Raw genomic sequence first — 21,589 nt, forward strand, 5'->3', positions numbered from 1 at the left:
TAATGAAAATGTTTTTTGAGTTCTAGTTTTGGTTATTTCGTTATTTTTCGTTAACTATAATAACCTTGATTTGCGGCCTCGAGCACAGTTTCATCATGGAACAATCTGCAAAAAGATCTGAAATTGTCTGAGTTGATCACAATTGGTGAATTTAAATCGATTCTAGAGGACAAAGAAATAATTTCCCTTAGTCAGTGTGACTGCTCCTTATAAGTCTCTACTTGAGGCTCTTTCCATGTATAAAAGTTTCCAAATTTATTTTTTGACAATTTTTGACAATTTTTCTCTCCCTCTGCACTCTAGTGATGATGTCATCACTCTAGCCTCTCCATAGGGGAACACTGGGGGGATTTTTTGGCGTGTTTTTGCTGAATAATTTGAAAACCGTTTGCCGAAACCCTTTAAAACCTTGGTGAATGCTAGAGCCCGGTGTGAGTCCTTACTGAGGGTGGTCTTGCTCTTGGCGGGGGCCACCTTGCGTACAGGTAGGGTGTTGGAGTAGACCTCCCCCCCGTGTCTCTGGCCCTGAGGGGAAGCTTTGCCCTGGGCCAACTTGCCCTCCATCCACTGCTGGTAGTCGTCTCCTCCGTGAGCTCCGGCCGTCCCGTTCATCACCGGCATGCCTCCGTCAGCTCCCATCAGCCTCTGGACAACACGGAGTCATCAGCATAGAAACACATTAAAACACACACGTCTACTGCAAAATATAAGAAATAAGGCACTAGAATTAAGCAAATACAGGCTGGAAATAGGTCAAATTATCTGCCAGTGCAGTCAGTTAATGTTTCTTTAAAGCAGCTATTCTCAACCTTGGGGTCCCGGCCCCGATTGGGGTCGCAAGATGATTTCTGGGGGTCGCCAAATCATTTTGGAAGTCAGCTCTGTCTCCACTGTGTTAAAGTGTTCATGTGTTTTAGTCTTTTTGGTAATTTCATGTCATTGTGTGTTGTTTTTAGTAATTTTGTGTCTTTTTTTAATCATTTTTTGGTCAATTTGTGTCTTTTTTGGGTCATTTTGTGTCTTTTTTGGTCATTTTGTGTCTTTTTTTGGTCATTTTGTGGGGGGTTTTTGGTCAATTTGTGTCTTTTTTTTTATCATTTTGTCGTCAAATTGTGTCTTTTTTTGGTCAATTTGTGTTTTGTTTGGTCAATTTGTGTCTTTTTTGGTCATTTTGTGTCTTTTTTAGTGATTTTGTGTCTTCTTTGATCATTTTTTGGTCATTTTGTGGTCAATTTGTGTCTTTTTTGGTCATTTTGTGTCTTTTTTTGGTAATTTTGTGTCTTTTTTAGTGATTTTGTGTCTTCTTTGATCATTTTTTTGGTCATTTTGTGTCTTTTTTGGTCATTTTGTGTCTTTTTTTGGTCAATATGTGTCTTTTTGGTCAATTTGTGTCTTTTTTTTTATCATTTTGTCGTCAAATTGTGTCTTTTTTTGGTCAATTTGTGTTTTGTTTGGTCAATTTGTGTCTTTTTTGGTAATTTTGTGTCTCTTTTAGTGATTTTGTGTCTTCTTTGATCATTTTTTGTTAATTTTGTGGTCAATTTATGTCTTTTTTTGGTCAATATGTGTCTTTTTGGTTATTTTGTGTCTGTTTTGTCTTTTTTGGGGGCGATTTTGTCTAATTTCTTGTCATTTTGACTCAGCTACCATGAGTGAGTCAGGTTGAGGTGTAGAGGGGCTGTAGACTCCACATCTGCTCACTACAAACATTATTTATATCCAGTCTGTGGTCTCCAGTGGACCAAATGCTGCTTTCAGGCGTTAGAGGAACTGACCTGTTGTCCCAGGACCCCACTGGCCCTGAGGGCTGCCAGCTCTGGAGGCACTGGGAGGGGCTTGGCTCCAGCGATGGGCTCAGAGATGGACATGCCTGGATGGTGCCCTCCGGGGACCATGGTCCCCGCTGCTCCACTCATCTGCTGGGCCAGGAACATGGCCCGGTCCGGCAGCTTGTTGGGCTCGGCACACGCCTGCTGCCACAGAGGGATCTTCTGGGTTAGCAGCTCCTTCCCCTGGAACAACCAAGAGAAGATGTTTAATCCTCCAGAGTCTCCAAAAGCTCCAAATACAGACTTTTTATTTTTCCAAGTCAAGTCAAGTCAAAGTTTATTTATAGACATTTAAAAACAACCTCAGTTGACCAAAGTGCTGTACAGTTATTAAAATAGAATAAATCATACACAAATAGGTATAAATAAAAACAATGAAAAACAATAAAATACTAAAAACAGTAAAACAATAAAATAAAATAGTAATAAAAGCTCAATCCAAAACAGAGTTAGAGATAAAAAAGACAAATAAAAGGGTAAAAAAGTAAAAAAGAAAGCCAAAGATTCTTGCCTAGCTGGGACTGAACGCCAAGGAGAATAAAAAGGTTTTTAATGTTTTCCAGACAATTATTTGATTCTTACCAAGATAAAAAAAACTTTTTTTGTATCTTTTGTGTTGTTTTTTTGTCTTTTTGGGGTGATTTTACATCTTTTGTGTCTTTTATTTTGTGTTTTTTTGTCTTTTTTTGTCTTTTTATGTCTTTCTTGGTCATTTTACATCTTTTTTGTCTTTTCTGTGTCTTTTATTTTGTGTTTTTTGTGTTTTTATCGTGCTTTCTTGGTCATTTTACATCTTTTTTGTCTTTTTTGTGTCTTTTATTTTTTATTTTTTATTTATTTTATTTTTTTGTCTTTTTATGTCTTTCTTGGTCATTTTACATCTTTTGTGTCTTTTCTTTTGTCTTTTTTTGTCTTTTTATGTCTTTCTTGGTCATTTCACATCTTTTTTGTCTTTTTTGTGTCTTTTATTTTGTGTTTTTTTTGTATTTTTTTGTCTTTTTATGTATTTCTTGGTCATTTTCCATCTTTTTTGTGTCTTTTTTGGGTGATTTTCCATCTTTTGTGTCTTTTTTTTTGTTTGTTTTTTGTCTTTTTATGTCTTTCTTGTTCTTTTTTTGTGTCTATTTTTGGTCATTTTGTGTTTTTTTGGTCAATTTGTGTCTTTTCACATCTTCTTTTGTTCACAAAATGACCAAAAAAGACAAAAAATGTACAAAAGAGATTAAATTAAAGCAGAGTGACCTGATGATTATTTGGTTCTTACCAAGATTTTTTAAAAAGTGTTAGATAATTTATCTGGTTTTAAGAGTAAATGTATTCTTCTTCTTTAGATTTAATAATCTTAATGTAATAAATCTTGTCAAGGTAAATTATCTGTCCATGCAGCATGATCATTTCCCTCAGATTTACTGTTTGATCTGGTTTTAAACACCTTTTTTTCCAGTGTAAGAGTTTCATTTAGATCTGGATCTGCAGTGAGTGATGCTGCTTTTGAAAATGTTTTGCAGTAATTTCCCTCGTGGACATCAACATGGCACCATATTATTCATATAAACAGAAGTATTCAGAAGGGAAAGAGATGAATCCTGGTTATGAATGCTCTTTTTACATGAGAAGCTCTCAGCTGCTCCATACATTATACAGGAGGACAGTTACATAAAGACTCATTTGCATGTGGTCAGAGTCTAACTGAGTCTCTGAATACTGGAGAAGCTGCTGCTGCTGCAACAGTTTCTGGTTGGAGGATAAACACAGAAGGATCCAGGTTGTCTGGCCAGCAAGTAGGAGGGACGAGCACATAAATTAACTCATGCATGATAGAAAAGAGCAGAAATCTGTTTCATACCAACAGTTAGCATCATGTGACCCTCCATGGGTGAAAAAGAACGCTAGAGAGCCCTTTATACTGCACAAAAGGTGTTTAAAAACCAGATCAAACAGTAAATCTGAGGGAAATGATCTTGCTGCATGGACAGATAATTTACCTTGACAAGATTTATTACATTAGGATTATTAAATCTAGAAATAAGCATGTTGAACACTTAAAATAAGAAGTTAACTCTTGAAACAAGATAATTTAAAGGTGCAAGCAGAGTGCACTGACAATTATTTGGTTCTTACCAAGATAGAAAAAACTTTTTGTGTCATTTTTGGGTGATTTTACATCTTTTGTGTCTTTTTATTGGTGTTTTCTTCTGTTTTTTTTGGTCATTTTATGTCTTTTTGTGTCTTTTTTTGGTAATTTTGTGTCTTTTTTCTGGTAATTTTGTTTTTTTTTTTTGGTAATTTTGTGTCTTTTTTTTGGTAATTTTGTGTCTGTTTACATCTTCTTTTGTTCACAAAATGACTAAAAAAGACAAAAAATGTACAAAAGAGATAAAAATTAAAGCTGCCAGCAGTGATGAACTCCTTTTTTGGTGATTTTTCGTCTTTTGTATCCTTTTTTTTGTGTGTTTTTATGTCTTTTTTAGTCATTTTACGTCTTTTTGTCTTTTTTGTGTGTCTTTTTTTGGTCTTTTTGTGTCTTTTTTTTAAATGTTTTTTTGGTCATTTTGTGTCTTTTTACATCTTCTTTTGTTCACAAAATGACCAAAAAAGACAAAAAATGTGCAAAAGAGATAAATTAAAGCTGCCACACTGGTGGGGCCCCGTGTTGTGCAGAAGGGGACATTTTTTTATTTATTCACCCCTGTTCTTCTTCAGTCTGAGTCCTCCACTGGGACCCAGAATTCATAATATCACTGAGAAACTGGTTTCAGATAATGATTCCTCTGTCACACTGTGGCCATTCATCTCCAGGTTAGATTCATGGATGAATGAGATGTTCCCCATGTCCTTCTGAGTGTGTGTGTGTGTGTGTGTGTGTGTGTGTGTGTGTGTGTGTGTGTGTGTGTGTGTGTGTTTAAAGGCTAACTGAGGTCCAGTGACTCATCATGTCTAAGGTAGAGTGTAGGAGGAAGCAGTGAGAAGATAAATCCAGACGGTTCCTTCGTTCTTTAACTCTCTCCTCCATCCACAGCTCACAGGAGAGTGTGTGTGTGTGTGTGTGTGTGTGTGTGTGTGTGTGGGAGATTTGTTAATGTAAGCAGTAAGTAAAGAGAGCTCAGAGACAAAAACCACCAGTGATCCTAAAAACCATCCAGCTGCTCCACATGTGGGTGTTTAGACCCAGAGCCCACACAATAACACACTGGTTTTTTAATTTTATGTTTTTTTGGGGCCATTTTGTGATTTTTTTGGGTCTTCTTGTGACTTTTTTGCTCTTTTTTGGTAATTTAGTGTCTGTTTTTGGTAATTTCACATGTTTTTGGGGTCATTTTCTGACTTTTTTTTACTCTTTTTGGGTAATTTAGTGTCTTTTTTGGTCATTTTACATGTTTTTTGGGGTCATTTTGTGACTTTTTTGGGGTCATTTTGTGACTTTTTGGGTAATTTAGTGTCTTTTTTTGGTAATTTTACATGTTTTTGGGGTCATTTTGTGACTTTTTTGCTCTTTTTGGGTAATTTAGTGTCTTTTTTGCTCTTTTTGGGTAATTTAGTGTCTTTTTTGGTAATTTAACATGTTTTTGGGGTCATTTTGTAACTTTTTTGCTCTTTTTGGGAAATTTAGTGTCTTTTTTGGTAATTTAACATGTTTTTTTGGGTATTTTGTGACTTTTTTGCTCTTTTTGGGTAATTTAGTATATTTTTTGGTAATTTTACATGTTTTTGGGGTCATCTTGGTGACTTTTTTGCTCTTTTTTGGTAATTTAGTGTCTTTTTTGGTCATTTCACATGTTTTTTTTGGGTCATTTTGTGATTTTTTTGCTCTCTTTTGGTAATTTAGTGTCTTTTTTGGTAATTTTATATGGTTTTTTTGGGTCATCTTGTGACTTTTTTTTTTTTTTGGTAATTTAGTGTCTTTTTTGGTAATTTTACATGTTTTTTGGGTCATTTTGTGACTTCTTTGCTCTTTTTGGGAAATTTTGTGTCTTTTTTGGTAATTTTACATGTTTTTTGGGGTCATTTTGTGACTTTTTTGTTCTTTTTGGGTAATTTAATGGGGTTTTTAGTAATTTTACATGTTTTTGGGGTCATTTTGTGACTTTTTTGCTCTTTTTTGGTCTTTTTTGGATAATTTAGTGGGGTTTTTTTTGGTTATTATACATGTTTTGGGGGGTTTGATAGATGAGTTAACCTTCATTTCTGAAGACATTCATTTCAATGGTTCAATGTTTGAATTAATCGATTAGTTCATAAAACTAAACTCCAATTGCTGGTTTCATTGGACCAACGATGCAAAAACCTCCAGTTACCGATCACTTCATCTGCTCATGCACGTATTTTTGGATTCAACTTTCCTTATGAAGGCTAATTAAATGTTTTTCTGCTGTTGATGCATCATGCAGCAGCAGTTTGTGTTGGTTGCTTCCTCCCTCTGTCTATCAATCACTCATTCAGACACTCTGACTCCCACACAGTGAGTGAACCAAGTGTTCCTGCAGCAGCAGCAGAAGAAGAAGAAGAAGTAGGTCATTCTCTCTCCTGCTGCCTCCCCACTTCACCTCCTCCTCACCCACTCTCACTTCTCCTCCCCACTTCACCTCCTCCTCACCCACTCTCACTTCTCCTCCCCACTTCACATTCCTCCAGTGTGAAGTGGTGAGAGGAGGGTAGGACGTGTGTTCTTAGCAGTTTCTTGCATAAGAAAGAAACTCACGACGACGATGATGAAAAGCCAAGACATGTTGACAAAACTTGTTTTCTTGAATAAAAAAAGGCTTGTAGAACCTGATAATGTAATAAATGTAATAAAAATCTGCACTTGAGTCCATTGAAAATGTAATAAAACCTGATAATGTTATAACTTCCCAATAATGTAACAGACTTTTTTTTTTTTACCAATAATGTAATAAAGTATAATATTAATGGAAGGTTTTTGATCAAATCAAAGATGGCCGAAAATCCAATATGGCCGAAAAACCCCATTGAGGATGCATTGAGCTGGGATTAGCCCAAGGGTTCCAGTGATACATCCTTTGAGAAAAATGGATGAACGGGTGTTGGGGGGGGGGGGTTGCAAATTTACTAGATAAAAGTGGCAAATCTACAAGAAAAAAATGTGCAGATTTAAGAGATTTAAAGTGTCAAATCTGCTCAAAAAAAGTCACAGATTTACGAGACAAAAGTGGGGAAAAAACAACTTTTTCTCATAATTTCACCACTTTAAATCTCATAAATCTGCACATTTTTTCTCGTAGATTTGACGCCTTAATCTCGTAAACTTTTTTCTCTAAATATTACCCCCCTCCCCCGGGTCCGTATGCTTTTGTTTTTTTTTACACATTCTGGCAGTATGTAATATCCTCCAATATTCTCTAGGGTTGAAATTTGGAATTTGCAAGTATTTCAATGAGTGTCCTATTAAGGGTTGAAATTGGTCTTTTGAAATATTTAATTTTTTTTTTTGAGATACTAAATTTTAGGTCTTCATTAAATGTAAGCCATAATCATTATACTTAGAAGAAATCAAATAAATTAAGACATGAAATGTTTCATTCTGTGTGTAATGGATCTATATAATGTCTTATTTCCACTTCTTTGAATTGAATTAGTGACATAAATAAACTTTTCTATGATATTCTTATTTATTGAGATGCACCTGTAGACGACGCCACCAGTGGATGAAGACGTAGAGGTGTTTTTCCTTCTTACCTTGCCGTGGTAGACGCCGCTGTTCTTGGCTACGGCACACTGGCGGTCCACCAGGAAGCAGTACCTCCTCCTCTCCTCAGACAGAGCGTTCTTGTAGCCTTCAGCGATGTAGTTGTCCAGCTCGCTCTGCTTGTTGCTGATGGCCTCCACATACTGCAGAGCAGGAGACAGGAAGCATTCAGGACTACTCCTCAGACTGGCTTTATTTCATCTCACTGCACAAAAAACACAACAGTGAATCTGGCAACCAAATATCGTTGATTGGCTTCCAGAGTACACAGAACTGTTGAGCAGTACCTGTTAATAAATAAATACTGGACTTTAACAATAAATATATCTATATATATAAAAAAAACTTGGATAAAATACAAAAGCAATGCTTTAATTTGTCACATGACCTCCAGGAGGCCATATTGAAACACTATTTTGCAGACTTTTCTAAAGGAAACAGTTTTGATATTTTGCATCACAAAAAATCACTCAAAATGTCATTTCCTGGCCCTTTTCCATCTGGAAAAAAATGTATTCCTACTGATTAATTTATCACATTTTTTTGTAATTATACAAGTTTTTTGGGGTCATTTTGTGACTTTTTTGGAAAATTTTGCATCTTTTTGGGTAATTTTACATGTTTTTTTGGGGTCATCTTGTGACTTTTTTGCTCTTTTTTGGTAGTTTAGTGTGTTTTTTGGTAATTTTACATGTTTTTGGGGTCATTTTGTGACTTTTTTTGCTCTTTTTTGGTAATTTAGCATGTTTTTTGGTAATTTTACATGTTTTTTGGGGGTCTGATAGGTGAGTAAACCTTCATTTCTGATAGTTTTATCCACTTAGACTGCTGAAGACATTAATTTCAATGGGTCGTTGGTTCAGTGGTTCAATGTTTCCTACAGGCAACATTCTGACAAGAAACCGGTTTAAAAAGTTCCTTTTTAAAGTCCCGTTTTTAAATTTGAAATGTTATGTATTGTTCCCTGTTGAAGCTACTGAATCTTTTACACATGTTTAGTAAATAAATTATGTTAAAATTAATTTAAAAACTCTCTTTTTTTACTTGTGCACCGTTATGGGACAATGTTACCTACAGACAACAAAAACCTCTGATTTTTTTTTTTCAGATTATCTTTATTTAGTCTATTTTAAGACAAAAAAAACCACAAAAACTGCCTAAATAGCATGATAATGTGCACCATAGAGGGTTAACTGTTATGTTAAAACTGCAACATGAGGGAAGAATGCCATATATCTAAAAACAGAGCCATTATCTGTGTTTGACACAGACAAGACTGGACTACTGGAAGATTTTCAACCATTAACAGAAACATCTCCACTCTTATAAATCATGTCCTGATGACTCTGGAGAGTCTAGAAACCTTTCAGCGCCGCAAAATAAATCCCATTGTGTAAAAACGGTGAGTCAACCCTTCAAACAGCTGAAGCCTTGAACAACTTTTCTGATGAGTGACAGGTTTTTTTCATGAATGGACGTTTAAACTAAATCAGGCATCACGGAGCAGAATCATGACATATAAAAAGCAGACAATTTGTGCTTTCAAAGTCAAATTGCTGTTCATTCGGGAAATGTCACAGAATGAGAACAAAAGAAGTCGGCTCCACAGACTGTCTCCTCAGAGACGTGCCTGTTATTATTATATGCCAAAATGGTCACTTGTGTTCTGTTTTCCATGGAAATTATCTGAATTTTAGTTTTTCTCCGCTCTGATACGAACTTGCTCACCTCTTCTGCTGCTTTCAACCCGTTCACCCTCAGCCCACTGAGTCTCTCAGTGCTTGTACGAAGCAGGCGGCAACCTCCGGAGGTTGCCGGCAAACCAGGAAGTGCCTTAAGCTGCATTCTACAGCAGGGGGCGCTACGTGTGGCTGCAAAAGCATTTTGGTCCATTCATTTCGATACGAAATGAGAAAACTTAAAAGTAAAAAGTAGTAAAAAATCTTCTTCAAGACAATCTGATGTTAATAGTGTAAATAATGTCCCCATTTAGAAGAAAATAGAAGATAAAGAATCGTATGATTTGGGGCGGGGCTACCTTTGATTGACAGGTCACTAACAAGGCGAGCCGTCATCAGGAGAGAAGCAGAACAATGCGTATCCACGGCAACGTGGCAATAAAGTTATATATAACGTTATATAGATATAGAAAAGGAGGTTTAGCGGTTTGTAATTTTTGGTAATTTTAAGTATTTTTTGGGCATTTTTAACAAGTTTTTTAGTAACTTTGTGCCATCTTTTTTTGGTCATTTTACATTTTTTGTTGTCTTTTTTTGCTAATTCTGTGTCTATTTTTTATGTCATTTTACACCTCCTTTTTTTAAAATGTCTTCCTGGGTGTTCTGCTTGGGAAACATTTAAGGTTTATTGTTGGTCATTTTATTTCATTCTTTGTCATTTCACATGTTGTTTTTTTTTTTTTTTTTTTTACATCTTTTTGGTAATTTTTTGGTGGCTTTTTGTGTCATTTTGTGTCTTTTTTGGCAATTTTACGGTCATTTTGGGTCTTTTTCTTGGTCATTTAATGTCCTTTTTGGTCATCTTACATTTATTTTTTGTCTTCCTGGGTGTTCTGCTGGGAAACATTTAAGGTTTATTGTTGGTCATTTTATGTCATTTCACATGTTTTTTGATATCTTTTTACATCTTTCTTTTTGGTACATTTGTGTCTTTTTTTGGCAAATTTAGGTTTTTATTTTACGTCTCCTGGGTGAAAGTCCTGGGTTTGTTTATCCTGAAAGAGTTTCCATGGCAACGTGTCAATAAAGTAATATATAACGTTATATAGATATAAAAAAAGGACGTTTAGCGGTTTGTTATTTTTGGTAATTTAAATTTTTTTTGCGGTATTTTTAACATGTTATTTGGTAACTTTGTGCCTTTTTTTTGACAATTTAGTGTTTCTTTTTGTAATTTCACATCTTTTTTTGGGGTCATTTAATGTGCTTTTTGGTCATTTTACACCTTTTTTTAAATGTCTTCCTGGGTGTTCTGCTGGGAAACATTTAAGCTTTATTGTTGGTCATTTTATGTAATTTCACATGTTTTTTCATATCTTTCTTTTTGGTACATTTGTGTCTTTTTTGGCAATTTTATGTTAGGTTTTTGTTTACGTCTCCTGGGTGAAAGTCCTGGGTTTGTTTATCCTGAAAGAGTATCCATGGCAACGTGTCAATAACGTAACATATAACGTTATATAGATATAAAATAGGAGGTCGGTACTAAGGTGGAGGACATCTCAGCCACTCAGCCTCATCATGGTGGAATGTGTTGAACTCCACTTTGTCCTCAGGTTCCCTTCTGTAATAAAAAGCTTTTAAAGATTCCCATAGTGTTGGATAAGGTAATAAAGCACATTGTGTGAGTGCCAGACATGTATGAGGTGTTAATGAGCTAGCTGGGCTGTTTGCAGCCTACACACATCAGACGTGACTGGCTGCTCCAACTAGCAGCAGCAGCTGAAGGCTAAAGTTGAGATGCAGGAAACAAACTGGTGGAGGCGAGATCTGATTATAAATGAGGGGCTGAAGTTACCTAATCCTCCGCTAGAATCACTCGCACATATTAAGCACAACCAGACGTGCAAATTATGTAAATTATTGCATTCATTACTGCATATTTCTGCCTCCACATCATAATATAAATGACATAATCTGCATTTTTTTACAACTATCTTCACAAACACAACAAGTGAGATGAAGATGAAACAGCCATCGATTTAAAACATCGAGCAGTTTTACTGCTTTCACCACTTTCTATAGAAATGATGTGCATAATTCAATTTGTCACTTTGTCACACTGTTTCTGTATATATATACATATTTGTACACATTCATTCCAATGGGTCGTTGGTTCAATGGTTCAATGTTTCCTACAGGCAACATTCAGACAAGAAACCGATTAAAAAAGTTCATTTTATAATGTTTTTGAATCTAAAATGTTCTGTATTGTTCCCTGTTGAAGCTACTGAATCTTTTACACATGTTTATTACATAAATGATGTCGAAATTAATTTAAAAACTCTCTTTTTCTCAATGTTGCCTACACTGCAAAAAAAGAAAAGTTGGGTGAACTCAAAATTTCAAGGCAACAAACTTACAAACTTACATTCTAATAACTTTTAATCCTTACTTCTGCTAACTTCTGCAATGTGCTGAATTGGCACGATTGTAACGCCGCTATGAAATGTCAGCTAATGTTGCGACCACAATTTTGAGTTAGCATTGATACGCTAATGGCTACTCTTGTAGCTGTAACAAGCAGCGCCGCTAGCGTCAGTTAGCCACTAGCATCAGTTAGCCCCTAGCAGCAGTTAGCCACTAGCATCAGTTAGCCACTAGCATCAGTTAGCCGCTAGCATCAGTTAGCCGCGAGCTTTCGCTAATGACCGAATTTCACCGCTTTCCCGCATTTCCCAACAAAGAAATAAGAGTTATCAGAACTATTGTCCCTTGTTGTGAACCCCAACTTAAAGATATAAGTAACAACAACTCACCAACTTGTTTTTGAGCAGACAACTGGCTTCCTTTGTTGTGCTAACTTACATTATTGCCCTAAATGTCAATAATTTATATTTCCAAGTTTTACCAACTTAAATCACTGTTTTAGGCCAAAAAATACAAGTTGGCTTTTTTGCGGGCATCTCCATTTACTGTCAATTTAATTTTAAAATTGTTTTTTTTATTTTTAGTTATACATATCTATACTTACCTAAGACCTAAGACTTGCATATTTAAATATTTCTATTTATTTTACAGTAGCAACTGCAACAAAAGCAATTTCCCTCTAGGGATCAAAAAAGTATTTCTGATTCTGATCATACCCTTTTTTAAAGAAAACTAATTTTTAACAACATACGTAAAAAATTTAAAAAAAAGAATCAAATGGGTAAATTAGTCACCTAGACAACGTGGAAGTCCTTGGCTTTAAAGAGTTTAAGGGTATACTCTTGGAATAAAGCAGGTATCATTTTTTGGGGTCATTTTATGACTTTTTTGCTGTTTTTTGGGTAATTTAGCGTCTTTTTTGGTAATTTTACATGTTTTTTGGGGTCTGATAGGTGAGTAAACCTTCATTTCTGATAGTTTCATTCACTTAGACTGTTGAAGACATTAATTTCAATGGGTCGTTGGTTCAATGGTTCAATGTTTCCTACAGGAAACATTCAGACAAGAAACCGGTTAAAAAAGTTCCTTTTATAATGTTTTTAAATCTAAAATGTTATGTATTGTTCCCTGTTGAAGCTACTGAATCTTTTACACATGTTTATTAAATAAATTATGTTACAATTAATTTAAAAACTCTCTCTCTCTTTTCAGATTATGTTTATTTAGTCTATTTTAGGTATATTATTGTTTCAGGTATATTTTTCGGACTGACTAAAATGGCGAGCACAGATCTGAAATTTTTGTATTTGCATGTGTTTTTTTTTAGTTGCACCGTAGAAAGTTTTCTTGTTAATGGTCTCTGGGGGAACAAAGTTCTCTTAACTCTGACTTGATACAGAACAAAAGGAATCTGTAATACAAGAACTATAGAGTGAGATAGTATTAGTGAATGTTCTTTATGCCACGTTGGAGCGAAATAAAAAGATTAACTCGTCATTAAAAATGCACATGAAGCCGTCCTCGCAGCAGTTAGTGTTCCAATTCAAATGTGAACAGTCTGACAGATTTAATTAAAAGATCATTTATAGATATGGATGTGAAAAGAAAAAAAGATATCACTGTTGCCAGGGCTTATAATGTTGCTCTTATGCAATATCAGTTCACTGAGTTCTCTGTTGTTCTTTGATATTATGCTCTTCCACAATGGTTTTACTTGTTTAAGCAGTGAATAATAGATTATAGAGAGATTCATCAGGGTTTCACTGGTTTAAAATATGATAAATCTATTGTATCTGTAAACATTTTTAGTAACTATGACACAATAAATAGCAATAAACTAAACACAGCTTCTTAACTTTAGTCTGACATTAATATTAACAGGTAATTCAACTGTGGTAAAACAACAAGATAGATGATGAATTTCTTGGTATTTTTAGGTATTTATCTGGCAAAAAGAATGAAAGAAAAATAATAATTTTGTGCTCTTTGGGGGAATGGTTTTGTGTAAAATCTGATGACTATCCTTTGGGGTCATCATAGATTTACATGTACACATTTTTTTAAAATACAAAATCCAAGTACAATAATGCTGGTCTTCCACCAAAAGATGTCCCCAGTCCCAGAATAAGAATGAAAGTCTTTAGTAAATCTAGAGTTTTACTGGAGTCATCTCCATGGTTCAGTTTAAGGTAATAATCTGGTTCATATCAGTCTTTTTCTAGTCTTGGGTTTGTCACAGTGATGTAACACAACATGGTTTTATTCATAATGATTTTGGTTATTATCAAGAATGTTTACATGACTGTAGATGTAAAAATGATCAAAAAAGATACAAAATGACCAAAAATAGGTGTAAAATTATCAAAAAAGACACAAAATGACCAAAAATATATGTTAAAATGACTAAAAAAGACACAAAATGACCAAAAATAGATGTAAAAATGGTCAAAAAAAAGACACAAAATGCTGCTACATTGACAGTCTGTCTAAAATCTCAGTGTGAGACTAGACTGGGACTATAGTCCAGTCTAGTTTCTATAGAAACTTTAAACACTTGTCTTTAGATGGGAGCTGATAGTTTTCCATTAAAAGGAGTTTCACTTTAATGAGGAAATATTTCCTTTGGATAAACTTTTCCTTTATCCAACTGCCTGGTTGCTTCACCTCCCCCTCAGTCTCAGAGTGAGAGGACTGACAGGAAAGATGAGATGATGCCTTCACTTCCTTCAGACGGACAGATTACAAGAGACGAGGTGGGAAAACACAAAGCCCTGTCCCTATTAACCCTTTGATGCTCAACATAGAAACACCTTCTAATGCTCAACATGGTCAAAAATTACCCTCATTCATTCCTCATATTATTTCATGCTGCTGTGTGTTTGAATATCTTTTTTTTTTATTACAACAGATCATTATATCCTTATTTCCTTTCATACTTTATGAAGAAAAATAGTTTTTGTATTATTACATCAAGTTTACACACATGGGTCTAAAATGACCTTGTGCATTAGAAGCGTAGTGATACAAAAAGTGATCCACTAAATTAACAATGTGAGTATATGTGTCACTATGTTTGTCTTATTTTGAAGGTTTAACTTTAAAAGAGTTGTTGGAAAATCACATATTTTAACATCTGAGACTTATTAGAGCGAACAAATAATAATTTACATTGGAAAAAACACCAATTTAACAAACTAGGATAGTTAATATTTGTGTCTTCTTTGTCAGGTTTTAAATTGGTGACAACATATAAACACCTTCTAATGCACAACATGGGTCAGAAATCACCTTGTGCATTAGAAGAGTAGTGATAAAAAAAAGGGTTTTATTCAAAAAGTGAGAAATGAAAACAGAAAATTAGGATGTATGATGATCAAAAACAAGTTATTTGAGGAAAACCTGCAATACTGAATGATTAAATTAATTTATTGCAAAGATAAAGAACATAAAATCTTAGTCGGGTCACTTTAGACCATGTTGTGCATCAAAGGGTTAACTGACTGTTACTTTATGGTGACAGAACTGAAAGTTCCCTCTGGGAAAATTAACACGAGTGCCAGGATGTTTAGACTTTTTGAAAGTTTGAATTAGACATTTGAATTAGTGAATGACACCTGAATTATTCTGAGTCATGACGAACCTTTCTGTCTGATGCTTCAATGACTGAAAGCTGTGTTACTTTACTCCTGTTGCTGTTAATGAGGAGACATTTAACCTCTTTTCACTAAAAAAAAGGTATCAAATGGACCGGCTCGGCCATGACAAGTGTGCTATGACTTTTCTAAGGGTTTCAGCAAACGGTTTTCAAATTATTGGGCAAAAACACGCCAAAAAATCCCCCCAATGTTCCCCTATGGAGAGGCTAGAGTGATGACATCATCACTAGAGTGGAGAGGGAGAGAGAAATTTGTCAAAAAATGAATTTGGAAACAGCGCTCGAGGCCGCAAATCAAGGTTATTATAGTTAACAAAAAACTAACGAAGTAACGAAAACTAGAATTGAAAAAACATTTTCCTTAACTGAAATGAAAATAAACACAAGAGTTTTTAAATAAACGCGAACTAACTGAAACTGTATTTTGTGGTTACAAAACTAACTAAAACTAACTAAATTATAGTGAAAATGTTCGTTTTTCGTCTTTGTGTCTATTTTGGTAATTTTGTGTCTTTTTTTTAATAATTTTGTGTCTTTTTTTGGTCATTTTGTGTCTTTTTTTAAATAATTTTGTGTCTTTTTTAAATAATTATGTGTCTTTTTACGAAATAACGAAAACTAGAATTGAAAAAAACATTTTCGTTACTAAAAAAGGTATCAAATGGACCGGCTCGCCCATGACAAGTGTACTATGACTTTTCTAAGGGTTTCGGCAAACGGTTTTCAAATTATTTGGCAAAAACACGCCAATAAATCCCCCCAATGTAACCCTATGGAGAGGCTAGAGTGATGACATCATCACTAGAGTGTAGAAGGAGAGAAAAAATTGTCAATATGTCTATTGTATTGTATTGTATTGCATTTTATATTGTATTTTATTGTAGTTTATTTTCTATCCTTTTGTACGGTGTCCTTGAGTCCCAAGAAAGGCGCCTCCAAATAAAATGTATTATTATTATTATTATTATTATTAAAAAAACTGTCAAAAAATAAATTTGTATACTGCGCTCCAGGGGATAAAACTTGCAATACTGACAAAACTTTTGTAATTGTTTTTATGTGATTTTTCGTTGGTTCCAGCTGATTTTAGTGTACTATAAAATCCATTAAACATACTTTATTTTGTAGTTTTAATTGTATTTAAAGCATGGCATGACTTTTGAATCCTTACTTTGGTGTTTGGAAACTTTGGAATGAGTCTTTTTAGATTATAAAGGGTTGTTTTAATAAGCGAAATCATAAAAACTTTGAGTTATGAATGTGTGTTTTTTAAAACTAAAAAAACCAAACACACATTCATACCTCATAGTAATTATGATGATGTGTTTTTTCAGTTTTTGTGCTGTGACTTTTCTAAGGGTTTCGGCAAACGGTTTTTAAATTATTCGGCAAAAACACGCCAAAAAATCCCCCCAATGTTCCCCTATGGAGAGGCTAGAGTGATGACATCATGACTAGAGTGCAGAGGGAGAGAAAAATTTGTCAAAAAATAAATTTGTAAACTGCGCTCCAGGGGATAAAACTTGCAATACTGACAAAACTTTTGTAATTGTTTTTATGTGATTTTTAGTTTGTTCCAGCTGATTTTAGTGCACTATAAAATTCATTATACATACTTTATTTTGTAGTTTTAATTGTATTTAAAGCATGGCATGACATTTGAATCCTTACTTTGGTGTTTGGAAACTTTGGAATGAGTCTTTTTAGATTATAAAAGATCGTTTTAATAAGCAAAATCATAATAACTTAGAGTTATGAATGTATGTTTAACCCATTGACGCCTAAAACGCCTGTAAAACCTCTGGGCGATTTTAAAATAAGCCCCTAAAACCTGAAGTTTTTCTTGAAATTCAACAGAAGTGTTCTAGTTTTCGTCAACTATTTTATAATAATCTAATAATTGGTTTGAGCAGTTTTTTTTTAAAGACAATAAGTCCAAATTCTCTGATTTCAGCTTCTTCAATGTGAATATTTCTGGTTTCTTTGTTCCTTTATGACAATAAACTGAATATCTCTTTGGTTTGTGGACAAAACAAGAGATTTGAGGACGTCATCTTGTGGTTTGGGAAATGCTTTTTTGGTAATTTTGTGTCTATTTTTAGTCATTTTGTGTCTTTTTGGTCATTTTGTGTCCTTTTTAGTCATTTTCTGTCTTTTTGTGGGGGGTTTTTGGTCATTTTGTCTTTTTTTAGTAAATTTTTGTCTTTTTGTGTCTTTTTTTGGTCATTTTGCGTCTTTTTGTGTCTTTTTTTGGTCATTTTGCATCTTTTTGTGTCTTTTTTTTGTCATTTTTTTGTCATTTTGTGTATTTTTTTTGTCATTGTGTATTTTTTTTTTGTCATTTTGTGTCTTTTTTAGTCAATTTTTGTCTTTTTGTGTCTTTTTGTAGTCATTTTGTGTCTTTTTCTGTCTTTTTTTTGTCATTTTTTTGTCATTTTGTGTCTTTTCTTGGTCATTTTGTGTCTTTTTTGGTCATTTTGTGTCCCCTGGTTTTAATGGTAGAAATGTTTTCCTGCCTTAAATGGGTTAATGGCATCCACAGTGTCATGGTGGACATCATTTATCTTATTCAATCTATTAATTTCCACATGCCTTAATTGCAACATCACTGCTGTAACAACACACCGTTCCGCCCTATTGTGAGTCTATTAACATGCATTTCTCATTGATATATTCCTGGATTTTAAACAGACAAATTTCTTCAATGTGAATATTTCTGGTTTCTTTGTTCCTTTATGACAATAAACTGAATATCTCTTTGGTTTGTGGACAAAACAAGAGATTTGAGGACGTCATCTTGTGGTTTAGGAAACACTCATAATCGATTAATCGTTTACATAATTGACAGAATAATTGATAATGAAAATAATCGTTAGTTGCAGCCCTACTTTCTTCTATATGTTATTATACTGAGGAGCCACATGGAGGAGCCACAGCGTCACACCTCAGAAAATGGAAAAAATGTCCTGTTGACCCTCACAGGCATCAAAAAAAAAAAAAACTGAGCCGGAAGAGAAGTGAAAAGGAGATGATGTGGCAGATTCTGGTCATTTGATAACTGAACCAGGTCCTTCATGTGGGCGCACAATGGCTGACCCAACACCCACCACCCACAGGAGATAATAACGAGGAGAATGCCACCTATGAATCATGCAAACCATGGAGGAGGCTTTAAGGCTTTAAGGCTTTAAGGTAGCTGACAGAAACACACAGCAGGCGGCCATGTTGGTTAGAGTCACAGCAACACGCTGAGCTGTCAATCAGCAGAGTGACTGACAGGCTGGAAGGCGGGGCTCTCTGACTCTAATTACTGCTGGAGGCAGTGGCAAAATGACCAAAAAAACACACAGAATTACTAAAAAAAGACACAAAATGACCAAAAAAAGACACAAAATGATGGGAAAAAAATGAATTACTTACAAAAAGACACAAAAATGACCCAAAAATACACAGAATTACCAAAAAAAAGACACAAAATGACCAAAAAAAGACACAAAATTACTAAAAAAAGACACAAAATAACAAAAAAAAAGACACAAAATGATGGGAAAAACTGAATTACTTAAAAAAAGACACAAAATGACCCAAAAAAGACACAAAATGACAAAAAAAAGACACAAAATGACCAAAAAAGACACAAAATGATGGGAAAAACACTGAATTACTTAAAAAAAGACACAAAATGACCAAAAAAAGACACAAAATGACTGAAAAAACACTAAATTACAAAAAAAAGACACAATTACTAAAAAAAAGACGCAAAATGACAGAAAAAAAACCTAAATTACCAAAAAAAGACACAAAATGACCAAAACATTACTAAATTACTTTTTTTTTAAATGACCAAAAAAACACACAGAATTAACAAAAAAGACACAAAATTATTTAAAAAAGACACAATTACTAAAAAAAAGACACAAAATACTAATACTTTTTTTCCATGACTGTATTTTTGGTCAATTTGTGTCTTTTAAAAAAAATAATTTTTACATCTATTTTTGGTCATTTTTGATCATTTTAACATCTATTTTTGGCAATTTTGTGTCTTTTTTGATCATTTTAACATATATTTTTGGTCATTTTGTGTCTATTTCGATGATTTTGTGTCCTTTTTTTGGTTATTTTTACATCTGCAGTCATGGAAATATTCTTGATAATAACCAAAATCATTATGAATAAAACCATGTTGTGTTACGTCACTACGACAAACCCAAGACTAGAAAAGACTGATATGAACCAGATTACTACCTTAAACTGAACCATGGAGATGATCCAGTAAAACTCTAGATTTACTTCAGCTCTGTTGGTGTAAACCAGCATAAAGAAAGCTTGTTTTTTATTCTGCGGGTAAATCCTGCAACATTTCTCTCACAGAATATCTCCTCAGACTTCATAAACCCATTTTAATTATGTTCCTTAGATATGATAATGCTTGTGTCCGAGTGATAAAATCATAAAGTCTATAGGACGTGAGATGTTTCAGTGCTGTGAGTCGAGCACAGAACAGTTTTATAAGAGCTCCTGGAGGCGTCCAGCACGCTGGTATACATTAAAGAACATTAATCCTCAGCGGAGTCCCTTCTTCATTATTCAGGATCTTTAGAACATCCGGCTGGCTGCCGTGATGCTCCGCACACATGTGATGCTCTCACATATGAAACGCTAATTAGCTTCTAAGAGACATTTCATGCTGCTGCCAATCAGCCGCAGGCACTAAACAGAAACGTGGCCAAAAGCTGCTCCTGGTTTCTGCTGACAGCATCACCATCAGCAGTCAGGACGTCTGCTGGGAGGCTGTGTGTGTGTGTGTGTATAGTGAGGACCAGTACACGTTTTAAACCAACTGAGTGAGGACATATTGAGAAGTGAGGACTATCTCGCTATTCTCACTTCTTCAAAGGACTGTTTGTATGTTAAGACTTGTTTTTAAGGTTCAGTTCACAATTAGGTTTAAGTTAGGGTAAGAGTCCTCACAAAGACAGAAGAACAAGAATGTGTGTGTGTGTGTACTTGTACTTCCTACATAGTGAGGACCATTACACGTTTAAAAACCAACTGAATGAGGACACATTGAGAAGTGAGGACATTTTGCCCAGTTCTCACTTCTTCAAAGGACTTTTTGTAGGTTAAGACTTGTTTTTAAGGTTCAGTTTACAATTAGGTTTAAGTTTGGGTTTGTGTAAAGGTCCTCACAAAGACAGAAGAATAAGAATGTGTGTGTATGTATTTGTACTTCCTACATAGTGAGGACCATTACATGTTTTAAACGAACTGAGTGAGGACATATTGACAAGTGAGGACATTTTACTTTGTATGTTAAGATTTTGTTTTAAGGTTTGAATGTGTGTGTGTGTGTGTGTGTGTGTGTGTGTGTGTGTGTGTGTGTGTGTGTGTGTTCTTGTTCTTCCTACATAGTGGGGACCATTACACGTTTTATACCAACTGAGTGAGGACATATTGAGAAGTGAGGACATTTTGCCCAGTTCTCACTTCTTCAAAGGACTTTTTGTAGATTAAGACTTGTTTTTAAGGTTCAGTTTTCAATTAGGTTTAAGTTAGGGTTCATGTAAGGGTCCTCACAAAGACAGAAGAACAAGAATGTGTGTGTTTATGTGTGGCTTTTGTGTGTGTTTTATGTATGTTTTTTGTATTTTTTGGGGGGTGTTTAAAAAAAAAGTGTGTTTTTGTGTGTTTCATGTGTGTTTTAGTAATTTTTTGTGTGTTTTTTGTCATTTTTTGAGTGCTTTTCTGTGTGTTTTATGAGTGTTTTTTGTAAAAAAAAAAAAAAATGTATGTGTTTTCAGTGTGTTTTTGTGTGTTTTAACTGTGTTTTTATGTGTGTTTTTTGTAATTTTGTGTGTGTTTTTGGTGTGTTTTTGTGTGTTATTTTGTGTGTTATTTTGTGTGGAAAATGTTGATCCAGTAAGTCAAAATTAAAAAAAAAATAATCAGGTCATATAGGTGAGGTTGTGCTGAAAACAATGATACCAACATGCCATGATGAAAACTTTGAAAGTGGTTTATATACAGGCAGAAGGAAAAAGAGTCAAAAACCGACAAAATAGCCCCAAACTCCAAAGGGTTAAGTTAGGGTTCGTGTAAGGGTCCTCACAAAAGTAGAATAACAAGAATGTGTGTGTGTGTGTGTGTGTGTGTGTGTTTTAAACGACTACCTGCAGCTCCATAAATTAATTTAGCTTTTTTTTTCTCCTCATCTCTAACTGACAAACCTCTCCTCTCTCCGTCTCACTGAGAGGAAGAAAAATCTAAATCTGCCAAAAGGCTGAACGTAATA

The 21,589-nt window shown here is 34.5% G+C and overlaps 1 protein-coding gene across 3 annotated transcripts in view; it reads right to left on the minus strand.

Annotated features, from left to right (window-relative positions):
- Positions 1 to 21,589, minus strand: part of baiap2b (BAR/IMD domain containing adaptor protein 2b) — a 122,709-nt gene that overhangs the window by 12,197 nt on the left and 88,923 nt on the right. For all 3 annotated transcript variants that reach the window (XM_059324074.1, XM_059324075.1, XM_059324073.1), the window contains 3 exons: positions 7,524 to 7,676; positions 1,776 to 2,012; positions 444 to 645 (listed from right to left, as the gene is read on the minus strand). In XM_059324074.1, coding sequence (XP_059180057.1) covers positions 444 to 645; positions 1,776 to 2,012; positions 7,524 to 7,676 — 592 coding nt within the window. The remainder of the gene's footprint in view (positions 1 to 443; positions 646 to 1,775; positions 2,013 to 7,523; positions 7,677 to 21,589) is intronic.

Source organism: Centropristis striata, chromosome 21 (assembly GCF_030273125.1).
Source record: "Centropristis striata isolate RG_2023a ecotype Rhode Island chromosome 21, C.striata_1.0, whole genome shotgun sequence".
Taxonomy (NCBI): domain Eukaryota; kingdom Metazoa; phylum Chordata; class Actinopteri; order Perciformes; family Serranidae; genus Centropristis; species Centropristis striata.